We start from the raw sequence: 17,674 nt of genomic DNA, 5'->3' as shown, positions 1-17,674 counted from the left end.
AGCCTAAGGAAGAGATTGTTAATTTTTAGGGTTTAAGAGGGTGAAAAGAGATGAAATTTTAATATGTTAGAATTTTATTAATTTTAACTATTCATATATAAGTGTTTGAGATTTTAAAAAATAAGAGATGAAAACTTTGGAAAACATAATACTGTATGGAAATAAGTCCTTTAGCTTTTTTAATTAAAAAATTTAAGTTAATTTAATCCCAATTAATGTTATAAATAAAAAAAGAGTTTACAAAATTCTCCGCTTTGCTCTTGCGAATATTGTATATTAAAATTTCGAATATAGGATTGAAAAATACCTAACCCAACGCCTCATTTCTTAGTAGGCCAAAGGACTTGTTCCTACCCTAGATTTGGTATTTCTTTTACAAGAATACCCGTTAACTTTACAAAACCCAAAATCCCACCCATTAGACGTTACAATTGACGGAAATTGTTAGTGTGAAGGGTAATAAAGTAAATACGCACTGAGTTGGATAACACTTTAAACGAATAAAATATTCATACTTATAAAAAAAAAAAAAAATTTGTTTATTTGTCAAAAAGTTACTGTAAAGAATTTAATGAGGCAGCAGGTTTTCAGATTTTATTTTTAAGTTAACTCCTTCCATTGTGACAGGTGGAGCATTTAGTCTGTGTCAGCCAAAATTTTGGCGTGTTGGACGAATTGGATCAGCAATGTTATGGAACGAGTTGCTGTGGCGAAACTTGTGTTGAACACGTGTCTTACAGACCCAAAAACAACTGCTTTTTTGAAATATCGGTGGCGCAATGCAAGTGAATAAAATGCAATTCGTGTCAGGCAGTATTAATGAGCAAAACATCTCAGATCGATGGCTGAAAATTTTTGGACAAAAATCAACAGCTGTTGGGTCCATTTTAAATGCTTTAGCCAATAAAATTGAGACACTTCGAGGATTTTTTGGTCAATTTACTCAAAATTTTGAAAAATGTGGACCAATAAAATTTTTTTATTCGTTTGATAGCGAATGAGGAAACACCACGTGTTCTAAAATTTAAACGAAAGTTAAAAGAACTAAATCAAGTCTTTCGGCTTTTCATTTTCCTTTCCGTCGTCTTGAAAGACATGCTCTGAAAATTTTCAGTTGTAAAGTTGTGAAACAATCACTAAACGCTTTACGACGACCGTTAAGACGACGACAATACCTCAGACAGTGTAGAAGAGCTTTCCAGTGTGTTTCGTTCGCTTCTTGGACAACTTACGATAACTTCAAAAACACCAACGACAATGGTAGCGGTTTCATGGTGTCGGTTTTAGTAACAACGACGACGAGGACTACACCAACCATAGTAGTAGTTTCATCGGGTTTCTTCCGGTCTAGGCTATATTGTGTGGGTTGTAGAAGCACAGTAGCAGTTTCATCGGGTTTCTTTCGGTCTTGGACAACTTAAGACAAGCATTTAAAAACCGGATCGGACGGTCGAACCGGTCGGTCCGTGAACCGGCACTGGAGTGGAGTGCTGTTGAAGGCCAAACCGTTTCAGTGTTGAAATCGGGTTGGACCGCGGCTGAACCTCAGGTTCTCTCCTGAACCGCGGTCCAAACCGGTCCAGGCAGATACCGGTTCATCTGCATATAAAATCACTGTTTTTTTTCCCTGTTCTTGCAGTGCACGCAGACGCAATCTCAGTTGCTGCAGCCGACGAATTTCTCCAACGAATTTCCTGTTCCTTGCCGACGACGGTGCCTGACGACGGCCGACGACGACGCTTCCGCCGAGGGGTGTTGGTTTGCAGGCTCACAAGGCAGCAGTTTACGGCTATATTTGCAACGTTTCAAGGCGACTTCTCCGGCTCAGACGGTGGCTGACGACGGCGAGTTTCCGTTGCTGTTGTGACCGGCGACTTCTCAGGCAACGACGGGAAGCTGGTGTTTTGTAAGGCTTTGTAAACTTTTGGATCAATTGCTTAATTAAGGCTGTGAAAACTTTTGAAAGTTTTTCAAATTTAAAACTGCATGGTGGTTCTTCCTTCTTTCTTCTCTTTTCTCTGTTCAAAGGAAAGAGTTTTGATTAATAAGGGGTTCACTTTTTTCTTTCTTAATGTATGAGAATTAAAGGGTATTTGTATGGGAAGTAGTAAACAAAGTAATATTATACACATACAGATTTTACAACTAAATTGTAATTTTGGTTTAATCCATCGATTCAAACGATTTATTCGATTTGATTGAAATTAATATTTAAAATGATTTTTATTTGGATCTGATTTTGAAAACCTTGTCTTAAGATATTTTTCTTTTTCTCTTGTGTAATCGTCTTACTCTTCTGTGTAAAAAACTTATTTGTATTTCCTTCTTGAGTTCTCACTGAATTTAACAATTGGAGGACTGATTTGATCATTTAATGGCAAAGGGTAAATTGGTAGTTTCAGTTGAATAAGTTAATGACACATAAATTAATAATTTAAATTGGAGGGTATTTTAGTTATTTTATTTGAAAATGGTAAAATTGTTATTTAAATTGAAGGGTATTTTGGTCATTCAATTGATTCAGGGTAAAATAGTCATTTAAATGATAGATTAACAGAACCTGTTTAAATTAACACCTGATAGGGGGGGATTTTGGGTTTTCAAAAGTTATTAGGTAGAAATTTTAAAAAGCACCAAACTTTGCCTTTCGTCTTCTTAGTACGATAGGTTAGGTTTTTTTTAAATTTCGCAGGTCTTTAATACTCCTTTTCTTCCCTGGCCTCTCGGCTCGTCTCCGTCTCCGGCGTCTCGACTCTTGTACTCGGCGGCGTTTCGAAGTGTCGGCGAACTTTTGTCCTCCATTCTTCAGTGAATAGATGATCTGTTCGGCACTTTGGCTTCATTAGTACATCGACGGCGCGAACTCCCCTCCTCTCCGGCGTCTCAAACTCTCGGTGAAGTCCAGAACAGTTGTCTTCATCAGTGCATCGAATCTGGTACGTTATTCTTCATATCCGATTGAGAAATGAGAACTTTTCATCCGATTTAGAATCTGATAATACGAGTGCTGTAGAGAATGCAAATTTTTTTTTCTTCTCTTTAGTATTTAGTACTTGTTTTTCCTTTCCTTTGCATTCTGCTTGTTGGGTTGTGTCTTTTGAGCTTGTGATTTTGTGGTCCTGATGACTGTTTCCATGGCTTCAGCCTCTCTGCATTTGGATTTGGGTGATAAATATTTGCATGAAGTCTAAATAAGATGATGTATTCTCAGTTAAATTGGATGTAGACTAGGGCTTCCTAGGGCGGTGATGTGCTGTGGTACTTTGTAAAGTCGCTTTGCTTCCCAACGTTTAGTTTAGTTTAGTTTTGGTTTGGTTTTACCTATGTGAGAGTTTTTGTCTTTCTGTTGAGTTTGAGCTTTGTTGGGTCAGTGAACTGTTAGTGTGGTTAGTTGTTTTGATTCTGATTTGGGTTATACGTTGAGTTCTTTTGCTTTTTAATGGTTACTATTTGATTTTGTTTATCCAATGTGGAAATTTCTGTAATTCTGATTTAATGGTTAGTCTTGATTTATCAATGCTCGTTTTAATTATATGCAGAATGATTCTTTGCATATATTGCTTTAATGTAGGTTTGCAAATACTTCTTGGAAGCAGTGGAAAAAGTGTGAGGTTGCTGTATTTAAAAAAAATATATATATAGGTTGCTGTATGTTTTATAAAAAAATTTGTAATTATAAAGAAACCCTTATATTTTTATATTTATACGTTTCCCCAAGTGTCCCTTTTTTATATTTTTGAGAAAATGTGTTTCAGCGTTTTTGTTTTGGTGCTATATAGTTGTTGGTACATATGGAGTTAGTTGTGGTTAGTTAGCTCATTTTTAATAGATTTATATGGGGAATTTCATGAAGCTTGAGAAACATTCTTGCTGATTTCTTAAAATTTGTAGCTTTTGTCTGTAATTTTGTTAATATTCAATGAGGAATTTTCTTTTGAAGGGATTTGATATATACAACTTTTTGAAGAATGAGAGGGTTCATTTATTTAATTATTTTGAAAACAATTTTTCTATGTGTGTTTGTCAAGGGAGAGAGCTTAAATTTATGTTTCTTTTTTTTTTTATTCTTAAAATGCAACAATGGTTTTGATCATTAAAGTAAAATTATCTGCATTTTTAAATTTGTATTTTCTTGTTAGCAACAAATGTAGTTTATAACATTCTAACTATGAAGTGTTCAGTAGTGTTTTGATGGGCTCATTTGATGGTTCTGTAGATTGATATTTTCACACTTTCATATGCTAGTACAAGTTCTTCCGTTCATGTGTTATCTTATTTTTGAGAAATTATGCTATTTTTCATATGCTATCAATTGCATAAATATCATGAAATTTTGCCCAAATATATATACAATATCTAGATGCACTTGCAAAGGCTGCTTCACCTGTACACCAAATGCTTGCTTGTTAGCATTTTGTTAAGTATTTGATCCTTTATGAGAATTTTATTTTTAATAGCTCTAGTACTATCTATTTGTTAATTTGATTGAAAAATTGAAGTTATTAGTTTACCAGGTAGAGAACTTAGGTCTGACCCGGATGCCAAACACTGACTGATGGAATGATTTATGAGGTTTTTACTATGATTTTTATTTTTTGTAATTCTCAATTGGCGGATTGGAACAAGTCCACAAATTAGTTTAAATTATGTTATTTGAGTTGTATTGCATTATGCACTTTACAGTTCCTCTTGAATGTTCATATCCATTTGTGTGATTACCTTTTTTAAATTTGGCCATAACTCATTAATATAAGATGGGAAACAGAATATCATAACACTTGTTTGAGTCATCTCTTTTTATCCTACATGTGATGTTGGAATTAAAATCTTGTGGAGCTTTTGGGAAACCAATAGAACTAAAATGGAAGCCATTTGTTCGTGAAAGAATGATGAAGCTTAGCTCTTGGTGGCATTTGCATTGCGTGAAAAGTTGTACAGAAAGCAAATGAAAAAGTTAATATGATTGTTAGAGAATCTACTTTCTCTATTTGAAATCTAATTAAATAATTTTTCTTTTGTTTCTATATAAATAACACTCTCTCTTCATCTCATCCAACCAAGCAGACCCTGTAGGCTCTCTAAATTATAAAAGCTTGAAGATGAGGAATTTGCAGCTTTCATTGAATCAAACGCAAAAGATAAGACTACAAACTGCTCTTGAAAAGCTAGAGTCTCTCTCTTCTAAGTCCAACTCTAACTCCTGTGTCACAGTTGCTGATAGCATCCCCATTTACGAAGATGGCATTCTGAAGTAAGCATTTGTTCCCACTCTCATAATTCTTTTCTTTTATGATTATATATATTATCTGGATTTGATAAAAGATAGGGGTATTTTCTCTTATTATATAATTATCTGTTCTTGGGTTAAATGGAATATAGGGGCCATGGAACATCAGATCGTAAGGGTGAGCTGGTTGCAACTGTTTGTGGAGTAGTTGAGCGAATCAACAAGTTGATATATGTGCGGACTTTACGTTCCAGGTAATCAAAATTTACTAGGCATAATTAGTATTTTAAATGAATCAGTTAGTGAAACTTGATGTTAATGCTTAGCTGTTGATTATTTTCTAGATACAAGCCAGAGACTGGAGACATTGTGATAGGACGTGTTATTGAGGTAATACTGACTAATAGCGCTCCTCACAACATTTTCATTACTGCCAAAAAGAAAATTTAATTTATTAAATTGTATTAAAAATAAATTTCTTTGATATGCTAACCTTGTTGAATAATCATTGGTTTTTTTTAGGTTGCTCCGAAGCGGTGGAAATTGGAAATAAATTTCCAACAAGATGCAATTTTGATGCTTTCTTCAATGAATTTGCCTGATGGAATTCAGGTAACAGATTCTGTTTAATTGCAGCTTAATGGACCATTGAGTGATATATACATTCAAATAGTTTGTCCTTGGATATATTTTTAGTTTTTCAAAGTAGAAAGAGATACCATACCTATAATGATTAGGTTTATGAAAGTGAACAGTTATTGTCTTTTTCTTTCTTTTGGGTAAAAATGTCTTTATTATAATCTGCGCTTTTACCCCAGCCATGTCATGGAACCTGTAGTTGTTTTCCTCAAGATTCAGCTCTCTTATGTTTCATAACTGATCATTAAATGGCCTAACTGTAGTTTTATTAATTATGGCTTTAGGAATTTATATCAGAAATTTTGTTGTATGGGTTTAAAAGAGTTTGAATCAGGCTTGTTGTTAGTCTTTGGTGGTTTTGATAAGGATTGTGGTCATCTTCCTCATCACTTTGGCGTTTTAGATATATTTGACAGATTACTAGTAGTCTATGTTGAAGCAAAAGCTTCATTTCTGAGGAAAAAAATTGCACACACATCGCTCTAAGAGAATCTGTGTAGCAATTTTATATTATTTGTTTAAAGAAGAATTTGGTCTTCTGTGTTATTTTGAGCTTATGAAGGCATACAGTCTCATAGTTATGAATGGGGATTGATTATACATTTATTTCTGCTTTTAATATATCTTATAGTTGCTCTCATGACGGGGGTTGTGTATCAATCCCTTCATTGTAATCCTAATAGTCTGTTCATATCAATGGCATACATTTTGTTTGTTTTTATTGAGGTATCCCCAAACATCCATAATAATTTTGTGTTGTGGTTTCTCTTTATTGTAGAGGCGGAGAACTGCTGTGGATGAACTAAATATGCGCAGCATTTTCACAGAGAATGATCTTGTGTGTGTAAGTGCTTTGCTACAATCTAATTTATTGTCTGGTATAGTTTGTGCTGTTAGAAAGGGAAAATGAAAGAATAGTCTAATATGACAGGTAACTTTCTGTTTTTCAGGCCGAAGTTCGTAGTTCCCAGAACGATGGCAGTTTACAACTCCAAGCAAGAAATCAGAAATATGGAAAGGTATGTTATATTTATTAATTTCTATATTCTACTCGTGCATGTTGCAAACTTCACTGGTGCTTTCATTTACATATCTAACATAAAGAAGAAGAATGTATATGTGAAAGGAATATATAGGCAAAAGACTATCAAATAAAAAATATTGCTAAATGAGTAACCTACTGGGTTTTCTTTATTGGCTTAAAAGGAAAATAATCCTTGAGAAAAAGAAACTGTAAATCAATAATGCCTAAACATGGGCAGCAATGCAGCAGTTGGACTCCTGCTAACTCGGTGATGAGCTTTAGAAAGTACCGATTTCTAGGTTGACAAACAGTAACATAATTCAATCACAACAATTTTGATTAAGAGATTCATTTACTTACAATAAGTTGCATTTATTTTACTGTTTTCTTGACTTGCCTTGCTTACATCATTATACACAAACATTTAGATTTTCAATAAAACAATGTTTACCAATTTTGAGTATATAAATTGGTATATAGTTATATGTGTCATTATGAGATTAAGTGATTTTGATTAAGAATAAATTAATAGTTAATCACGTGATGACATATATAAGTATGTTATCTATTTATGTACTCAGAGTAAGTACGTATAATATGTTATATTTGATGCATAGTATTGCTCTTAGATTTTTCATGTAAACAGTTTAGAGTTTATGCATAGTATTGGTCTTAGATTTTTCATAATTGTGATGTATCTTATATCAATGTGTATAAATATACGTTCAGCTTGAGAAGGGCCAAATGGTGAAGATCGATCCCTATCTAGTGAAGAGACGGAAACAACATTTTCACCACCTGGAAGAGTATGGAGTTGATTTGATACTTGGATGTAATGGGTTTATCTGGGTGGGTGAACATGTCGAAACCAGAGATAAGATTGTAGCAGATCAATTAAATGATTCTGAACAGCCAGCTAAGAAATCTGATGGAACTACCATGGATCTTGATGAACAAGTTGAAAATCAGACCCCACCCGAAACAAGGCAAAACATATGCAGAATTGCTAATGCCATTCGTGTCTTGTCTACATTGGGCTTCAATATAACTTTAGAAGTGATAATGGAAGCAGTGAACTTGAGCAAGACCATGAATCTTGACATTCATGAGATGCTTGGATCTGAGTTTTATGTTCTCGTTGCAGAAAAAGAGGCAGAAAGGCGAAGCTCTTTAAGCAAGAGGAAGAGGTGATTTTGGAATGAAGTCTCAAACCAAATGTTTGGAGAATGTTGGATGAGTCTTGATTCGATGAGAAGTGAAAAAGGAAGAATTATTTGTGTTCAAGTAGTTAGCTTAATTGTAACATGTATTAACCTTGTCCCGTTTTCGTTGTTTGTCTTTAGAAGTAGATGGCAACCAAATTCTAATAATTTTGTTATTAGTTATTCTAGTCGGTTAGTTTGATCTGATGATTTACACATTAAAATTTTTGAGTAGTCTGATCGGGGCTCAATATTTTTCCTCCAGGTTCCGCTAAAGTACAATTTAACCCACAAATACTAGAATGTGTTTCAAATAAAAAAAAGTTAGCATGTGTTTCGTTATTTCAATGAGTGCAAATATGAAAAAATATAGCATTAAGAAAATTATTTCTCAAACAAAGTACCGAGCCATCTGTATTTCTTTCTCTTTGAAACCGCATTTCTCATAGAATGCTTTATTGCCAACACCGCAATCAAGAATTACCTTGTAACACTCCATTTCATGCGCATGGTTTGTAAGGAATTTGACTGTCTTCTTTCCTAATTGCATTCCTTGCGAACCGGCATCAACCACAACATCTTCAATATGCCCAACTTTTCCACAATTTCTCAGAAACTTCTTCTCGATGAACATACTCCCAGTTGCAATAATTTTCCCAGAATGATTATCTTCAATCACACAACCAATATGGTCATCACCATAAGCACTGAGTTCTTGAAATCGCTCTTCGAATTGCTTGTCAGACACAGAGTCACAAACACTTAGTTGCTGCAATAACTCCATGAAACCCTTGCTTTTGTCAGTGATCTCTAATTTCCAGACTTGAAATTTGTTTCCCTCATTGGGTAAGTCAGTGTTCTGCATTCTGGTCAACCTAAGTTCTCTATCTAATAAACTAGTAACTGCAATTTTCCAATCAAGCGAACAAATAGATTTATTAGAGCTGTTAAAAATAAAATTCTAATAAATGATCAAATAATTGACAAAATGCTAACAAGCAAGCATTTAGTGTACATGTGAAGCAGTCTTGAAAGTGACTTTACATATTGAATATGTACTAGGGAAAAATTTCATGCGATTGACAGTGCATGGAAACTAGTATATTTCTATAAAAATAACATAACACAAGAACCAAAAAACCTTGTACTAGCATAGGTAAACGTGAAAATATCAATTCACAGAACCATCTAATGATCCCATGAAAACACCACTGAAGACTTCAAAGTAAGAATGCTATTTACGACATTTGTGGCTAACAAGGCAATACAAATTTAAAAATGTAGATAATTTTACTATAATTATCAAAACCATCATTGCAATTTAAAAAAAAAAAGAAGAAGAAACATAAAATGAAGCTCTCCTTTGACAAACACATATAGAAAAGATTATATTAGAAATGAAAAGTTAAACCCTCTCATTCTTCAAAAATTTATATATATCAAATCCCTTCATTCATTCAAAAGAAAATTCTTCATCCAATATTAACAAAATTACAAACAAAACCTACAAATTTTTTAAATCAACAACAATGTTTCTCAAGCTTCAAGAATTTCCCCAAATCAATCTATGAAAATGAGCTAAATACCCACAACCAACCCCAGATGTATCAACAATCCTACAATACTTTGTCAGGATTAAAAAAATTGTGCAGAATTCAGAAAAAGGTTCCTCTAAAGGCATTTAAAAAAGCATTTGTACATTTTGCTATATGAAAAAACAAGAAGTAATTTAGAAAAAATGGAAAAAGATGTGAGAAATGAGAAACTGATCTGCCAGAGATGGACTTATATATGTCAATGCAGCAAAAAACAATTACAAGGAAACAGCTAAGTAAAAGGGCAAGAAGCCCTCAGTTCCTTCTCTATAACTTACATGCAATCAAACATTAGTGACAATGTTGAATGATGGCAGCATAAAGGTTAGGCTCTTTGGACATGCTTTTCCCTACCCAAAAAAAAACTTCAGTTCCATATCCTCTAAACACATCTTCTGCCCCTATCAAAGTTGCTTGAACTTAGGCATGTATTCTAATATAACATAAAGCATAAATTCTTTCCTCTTAGAAATCCAAAAAAGAAGATGAAAAAAAGGTACATCACTCATGAACATGAAAGCATATACTAGGAATTCCATAACACATTATTGAAATTGTATTTAGTTACAAATGCACAACTTCTGAATCCAGTGTAAAAGTATTAGCATTAATTAAATAATCATTAAATTTAATAAATAGTGTCTCCACAAAGCTAATCTAGCCAATATGAAATGATACTATAGTGTCAAATATCAGGGAAAAATCTTAAGGAAACTCTATTCAACTTGAAAATTGAACTCTTATCTACCTTTACCAGCCATGACCATATCATAACTTTTCAAAGACATCTCAGTCATGATCATTTCTTACATTATATGACACTTCAATAAAAAAATTATACTTTAGTCCTTACAAACATGCTAAAACCCAGGCAAAAGATAAAAAAGCCGACAAATGAAAATCCACAACGACCCATTAGTTCACAAAAAAATATGCTATAGTAAGTAAATATTTACTATTAAAATCCTCACAAGAAAGCACATGGAGTACCATCTACTTAATTACTTCTCAATATCCGTCTTGATCCATGCCCATTTCCTATATCGTACAATACCATAACACACACATGTTGCACTCCTCAAAAAAGCTAAATCCCAGTTGGAGTATATACATATCCAATACAAGCAATCAACAAACGTCCCATTGGTTAGCTTTTATGAACAAACATACTAATTGCAGCACTTACCAAGAAGATAACTCCTACAACAAAAAGTGACTAGAAGTTCTAGTGTTTGCTTCAACAACCAAAACGAATAATGTTTCAATTCGTCGCTTGTTTCAATATGCTGAAGCAAAACCGCGATAGGAATAACTAGCCTCAACATTTTAAATCATTTTGGCTCCAAATTTCAAAGTGGAAGAACCACCAAAAAAAAAAATCTACCTAACAACTGTAATCCATTACACACTGAAATCAAACAAACTAAACTCATAAATCATCTCTACTCCACTCAATTTGAATTAAACGAACAAAAATTGGAGCAAAACATATAAAAATGATATTTATTTATATTACATTCATGAAAAAGAATGCAAATATAGGTGAAGAAAGAGAAAGTACCAGGTCAAAGAAGACAGCAAATCTCTAGCAGAGGAAGCGTTAGATTGGGAGGGGTTCTTGATAAACCTAAACTAAAACAGAAGAATTAGCAGGTTTCATTGATTTCACCATGCTCGTAATTTTATAGACAAATTAATTTGGTTTATGTATAATTTTATATATAAATAATAATATATTATTATATAAATAATATTTTTTTTATTTTAATTATTTAATTATTAATTATTTAATTATATAATAATGTACCATTTTTTATATTTAAAATTACTTACAAAAATTTATACATAATACCTCTTTTATGATTTTGCTTTAATTTTCGCAGATCTTGAATTTGGTTTCGGTCAAAGGAGTTTCAGAATTTTTGCCGTAGTTTGTATTATAGGGAAATAATTTGAAACTTTGAACTTCCGTTAATCCCCCTTTGAAATGCATAAGTGATAAAATGAGTATACTTGTTTTCTATATATATATATATATATATATATATATATAATACATTATTATGTAATTAGATATTAATTTATCTTTAATTTAAAATTACGTAATTATTTGATGATATATATCAAATGTACATAATTTATATACACAAAATAGATACATATGATTTTATTACTAATAAAACATTTCATTTTAATGTTATAAAAATAATTAAGAGACTACAAATTTTTGGCCAAAAGACTTGTTCCCATCTAAGGTATAGTAAAAGCCAAATTCTTACCCTCAAATTTTAAAAAACTCAAACACCTATCTATAAACAAATTTCTGTAAAAAAATCTCAATTAGAGTTAAAAATAAAATTGTCATTTAATAAAAAAATTTGAAAAACAAAACTATTATCACATTTTCCCTCTCATCAATTTAAAAATATCATAATTTCTCCCTCAAATTTTTCTTCAAAGTTTAAAAAGTAGTTATTTTTCTTTAAATTTTTTGAGAGTTGAAAAATAAAACTTTGAGATTTTACTTTATGTCAGGTGGAAGCAAGTCTTTTGGGCAAAAATTTTCAGCCTTGAAGTCTGGATTATGTTACTGATCATGTAGTGAAATTGTGTTTTATATCGTATATTGAATATCTAATTTTTTGAATTGTATATTAACTTAAACTATCAAGTAGTGAATGATTACCATTTTCATCCTCCATCAGTTCAACTAGAGTTGGATTCGAACCGAATCCGTTCGAGCTCCAGCTCAAGCTTGGCCCGAACGAGCCCAAAAAGAGCCATCTTATACAAGCTCGGTCGAGCTCCAACTCAAGCTACTTGTCAAATTTTTCAATTAAAAATTTTGATACAAAACGATGTCATTTTGACTAATATATATTAAAACGACGTTGTTTTAATAACGAAATAGTTAAAAATTCGAACTCGAAACAAGCCAAACCGAATTTGAGCCGAGTTTGAGCTTGACTTCTACGAGCTTGAATTCAAGTTCTATTATATACAAATCGCGTCAAGCTAGAGCTCGGCTCAACTTAAATCCAGCCCTTCAACATTAATGTGCAACATTAATCCCTCTATTTCTCCTACTTTCTCTTCGATGTATCTAATCTCACAAGGCGTCCAATAGCCATGCCTTTCAGAGCCTTGGCAGCCGCCCAAGATTGAGGAAGGGTGGACCCAAACAACCACCAAGGGGTCATCTTTTGAGTCATTTTCTTCTCTGGGTTTGAACACTCTTGTGTGGAGCTTCACCTCATCTGGTGTTTCAATTTTACAGGACTCAAGTTTGAAGTTTGACATGGGGAATCACATAAAAATGGGAACTCGGCGAGGGAAAAGGATCAAATGGACACTTAATGAAAGAGAGAGAGATTAGGAGAAGATAAAGTGAGAAAGACTAGAGTCATGAATTCGAAGTTCAAAAGTTTTTGTTAGGTGAATGACATGACGAGTTAAAGAAAAACTATTGATAAATAAAACCACTAAGATTCAAATTCATCACCTTCTTGACTTAGAATATTATGTTGGTATGTCGTGGGAGACTTCAACCCAAGTTTTTTGTAATTTGAGAGTGGATTTAAATAAATTTTTTTCAATTATTTATAATGTAAGAGGTCTGGGTTTCCCTCACAAAGCCAAGTCTGCTCATAAAAATCCGGGAGGGTTCTAATTTTGATCATCACTCCGCACGGTTTTAATTTTTTTTCTTTTTTTTGGTGAGTAAAATAGAAGTGACAAAATAGATGCTTAATTGTCAAATGGTATACTTAAACCACTTAGTGGAAGTGCGGGGAACACGGTTTTAATCTTATAATTGAAGTCAAATTACATTATTAAGAATTGACTTACAGCTTGTTTCATGATATATAAAATTGTAATCTCATCCCAATTTTTCTCTTGTGCAACTTACACTACTCTGAAACTTTTTTTTTTTTGGTTGAGTCACCTTGAATATTTGAATTTGCCTTTTTCTCTTTTAGGTTGGATTTATCAGAATCTGCGTTTCAGGCATCACTGAAGAGTCCCTGTTATTTCTGTGTGTTAAGGTAGGCAAGTACTTAAAATATTTCTGATTTTCTGATTTCTGTGTGTTTTGCAGTGTCTCATCCATGGATGGAGAATCCCTTAGCACGTTGCTACGTACATTAATGGTGAGACTGGAAAAGTAGACCCCTGAGATGAAGAAGCTTGCAGTTATTGTTGAAAATGGCATATATCTTAAGGTATATCAGTGGAAAGAACTATTGAATATTTTTTTGGGGTTTATCGATGAAGGGAATAACAGGGAGTGGGACATGGAAGAGAAAATATGTGTGGATGAAGTGAAGCAGTTGGCTGGCGATGTGGAGGGGATACTGGATGAGATTGCTAAAAGTCAGACTATCAGGGTCAAACAAAAATTTATAAAGTCTCTCATCCCTGCATGTTTAAGTGGTTCAATTCAAATGCAATGGCAACCACAACATTTGTTAATAGTCTGGATTCCAGAGTAATAATGACAAGTAGCCGATTGGAAAAACTCAATACAAAAAGAGTTGGACTGGAATTGACACTGGATTTAGGGATATTAATTAAAATAGGCAAAAACTTTTCCGCTTATACCTTTTTAGGCAAACATACAGTAGTTTTACTTTTATAAGCAAATTTTTTTGTAACTCCAAAAATACCTTCTCAGCCCTGTAGGTGTAGGCGCTGGAAGGAAGGTCTAGTGCGCACGGTGCGTGAGGAGTGCGCACACCCATATATATATATATATATATATATATATATATATATATATATATATATATATATATTAAATAATATAATATAATATTTAAAAAATATAATAAATAAATATATATTAAATATTATAATATTTAATATAATAAATATATATAATAATATAATATATATTTAAAAATTATTATTATTATTATTATATATTATAATATTTAATATATATATATTTATTATTTTTTAAATATTATATTATATTATTTAATATATATATATTAAAGATTATAATATTTAATATAATAAATAATAATAATAATAATCATTTTTAAATATATATTATATTATTATATATATTTAAAAATTATTATTATTATTTATATATATTATATTAAATATTATAATATTTAATATATATATATATTTATTTATTATATTTTTAAAATATTATATTATATTATATTATTTAATATATATATATATATATATATATATATATATAATATATATATATATATATATATATATATATATATATATATAAAAGTGTGCGCGCAGTTGTTTATATATATTATATGAGGGTGCACGTACTCTGTACGCACTGCACACTGGGCACGCACCGTACGCACTGCATACGCACCGCGTGTACCACACCTTCCTTCCAGCGCCTACACCTACAGGGCTGGGAGGGTATTTTTGAAGTTACAAAAAAAATTTCTTATAAAAATAAAACTACTGTGTGTTTGCCTAAAAAGGTATAAGCGAAAATTTTTTTGCCTATTTTAATTAATATCCCCTAGATTTATCCTCTGTTGAATTTCTCTCCGGGGAGTGTTAGTATATGTGTGGGCGAGACCTGGTAGCTTTTGAAATGTGCCGTGTCTCACTTGTCAGTCTAAAACAAAATAGGGACCTCATGAATTATGTCATCCGACTATATAAATGCTAATATTTCATCAACTTTATTAGCCCTTGAGGTCTCTTTCCTTTTTTTTTTTCTTGTCTAGGTTAATTAAGGTTTACAAGGTCATCTCATTTTTTTTCTTGTCAGTTGTGTTTTTTTTTTTAAATTTTTTAATCTAAAATATGCAACATACCAAAATCCCATAGTTCCCACCTATGTTCCCTTTCAAATATTCTAAAAATTTCATCAAAAGTTAACAGTAACCATTTTGTATGCATGTTAGAAGAAGGAAAAACGAATTTCTCTTGTTGCCACTATTTGTTGGGAAGAAAATAATTAAATTAAAAATACCAAAATCAAACTCTCCCATACTTGATTGAAATATATGACTGCAAACAATCAACCAAAATATAATTTTGTTATACTAAACAATAAAAAACAAATATAGTAAAAAAAATACCACAATTTAACATAAAAATCTCTTTAATGTGAAGAGTAAAATCACAAGGCCTTATTTAAATAAACTAATTCACTATATCAAAAAAATAATACATTATTTTTAGCTTATGAATGAATATACAATTCTCTAAAGCAACAAAACAAAGAAATAATACAACTATAGAAAAATAATAAGTATCATAGCAAACTCAAAAACCTATATCTCATGTTACAAACATAAAAAACAAATCTCCACTAGCCAAAATATGACACTAGATGTGCCTAAAATACTATCAAAAATTGAGAGCAATCCAATGATAGACAAAAGAGAAAAAGATGTTTCTCTAAAAGCTATCTAAATGGAACTGCATAGCATAATTAGTCATATTTCAACAAAGATAACTACTTACCTAAAAATCAAACGATGGTCTCCACTGTACATAATGAAGAATGATGAGTCTTCTACTAGCAGTCCAAAAATTAGAGTGATTCAATAATAAAATTGAGAAAATAAGAAAATCTCCCACAGACGTGCACTAAAAACCCAAGATGACTTTTTTGTCTCATTTTCTCTTATTTTTATTCTAACTTTAGTGTATTATTTATAAGTATATGTTGAACTCTTATTTTGACTAAATTTACAAATATAGTTGGCCAAAACTTTTTCATTAAATAAATTTGGGTTTCTACACATAGGAAGGGACCCAAAAGCCCAATACTATTCACTTTTATCAATTCCTAATATTATAAACAATAGAGATATACTTGTAGAAAAATGAAAAATATATCTAAACAAAATTGTAAAATACATATATGATTTTATTCCAAATTGCAGCTAAGAGTTAGAGATGCAAGAAAAGAGACATATGGGATGGAAAGTGTTGTTTGAAAATATGAAACAAAAAGTGAGAGTCTTGAGATCATGGTATTCAAATTGTGTATTATATCGTGTATCAAAAACCTAGTTTTTTACATCGTATATCGTATTATACCACATTATACATCTTTTAAAAAATAAAATAATAAATATTAATAAAATAAGAAAAAATTCTAATTGACATGTCATCATTCATAAAATAGTACAACCATCCTTAAAAAATTGTAAATTTTCAAGTACACCCCTATTATATTATTATTTTCTATAAAAAAGTAAATCAATCTATATCGGTAATATGTATTATATCATATCGAATGATACGTTCACTGTATCATATTAAATCGATACATTTTATGATACGTATCATTTTATACCTGTATCATATTATATCGTATATCATAAAATACTGATAACTATACTTGAGATTGAAATTAAGATTGTAATTCTTTTTTGAAATAAAAAATTAGAAAAAGTACAATTAAAGGATAAGGAAATCTTACACTTTTACCAAAACAATTTCACTTTTTTTTTTAAAATTCTTTTCAGTCCAACAATTTCAATTTTTTTTAAAAATTTTTTCAAGTGGATTTGTGGGTATTTGTAGGTATACTCGACTGGCCCATAACATACAAGGTTATATAGGTACGAGTGTGGGTATCTGTGATAATAAGGGTAACCTATCCATTTTATCACAAACAATCAAATAAAAATATAAGATTATATGGTAAGGTATGTTGTTGCTTTTTACCAACTTTTTTCTTACTCTAAAAATGAAATATTAGAATGGATGATGTAAAATAGTATTTAACCTGCATTTAAAAATGCAAGATTATATGGTTTGGTATGTTGTCACTTCTTACGAACTTTTTTCTTACTCTAAAAATGAAATATTGGAATGGATGATGTAAAATAGTATTCAACCTGTATTTAAAAAAATTTTTAAGTTTACTATTAAGTTAATTATTCTTAGAAATTATGAATTAATAAAATTAAAAATTATTAGAAAATTTTTGTAATTTTAATGGTGTTACTTTAATAACTTTAGATTTATA

The 17,674-nt window shown here is 31.3% G+C and overlaps 2 protein-coding genes across 3 annotated transcripts; one reads left to right on the top strand and one right to left on the bottom strand.

Moving 5' to 3' along the window:
- The first annotated feature begins 2,678 nt into the window (after positions 1-2,678).
- Positions 2,679-8,356, top strand: LOC123217627 (exosome complex component RRP4 homolog). Its single transcript, XM_044638720.1, has 8 exons — positions 2,679-2,936; positions 5,065-5,251; positions 5,380-5,481; positions 5,572-5,617; positions 5,750-5,839; positions 6,645-6,710; positions 6,817-6,885; positions 7,620-8,356. Exons 2-8 carry the CDS (start codon positions 5,100-5,102, stop codon positions 8,079-8,081), a joined length of 987 nt encoding a protein of 328 aa, XP_044494655.1. The 5' UTR covers positions 2,679-2,936; positions 5,065-5,099; the 3' UTR covers positions 8,082-8,356.
- Positions 8,357-8,399: 43 nt separating this feature from the next.
- Positions 8,400-11,377, bottom strand: LOC123217636 (glucosamine 6-phosphate N-acetyltransferase-like). 2 transcript variants are annotated; one of them, XM_044638735.1, is made up of 3 exons: positions 11,249-11,377; positions 9,966-10,088; positions 8,400-8,995 (listed from the first exon to the last, which is right to left on the bottom strand). In XM_044638735.1, exon 3 carries the CDS (start codon positions 8,955-8,957, stop codon positions 8,484-8,486), a length of 474 nt encoding a protein of 157 aa, XP_044494670.1. In that variant the 5' UTR covers positions 8,958-8,995; positions 9,966-10,088; positions 11,249-11,377; the 3' UTR covers positions 8,400-8,483. The 2 variants fall into 2 exon arrangements, with proteins under 2 accessions (XP_044494670.1, XP_044494662.1); XM_044638727.1 differs by lacking the exon at positions 9,966-10,088.
- Between the last annotated feature and the right edge of the window lie 6,297 nt (positions 11,378-17,674).

This window comes from Mangifera indica, chromosome 1 (assembly GCF_011075055.1).
Source record: "Mangifera indica cultivar Alphonso chromosome 1, CATAS_Mindica_2.1, whole genome shotgun sequence".
NCBI lineage: Eukaryota > Viridiplantae > Streptophyta > Magnoliopsida > Sapindales > Anacardiaceae > Mangifera > Mangifera indica.
This window is presented reverse-complemented; position numbering and strand designations above follow the sequence as displayed.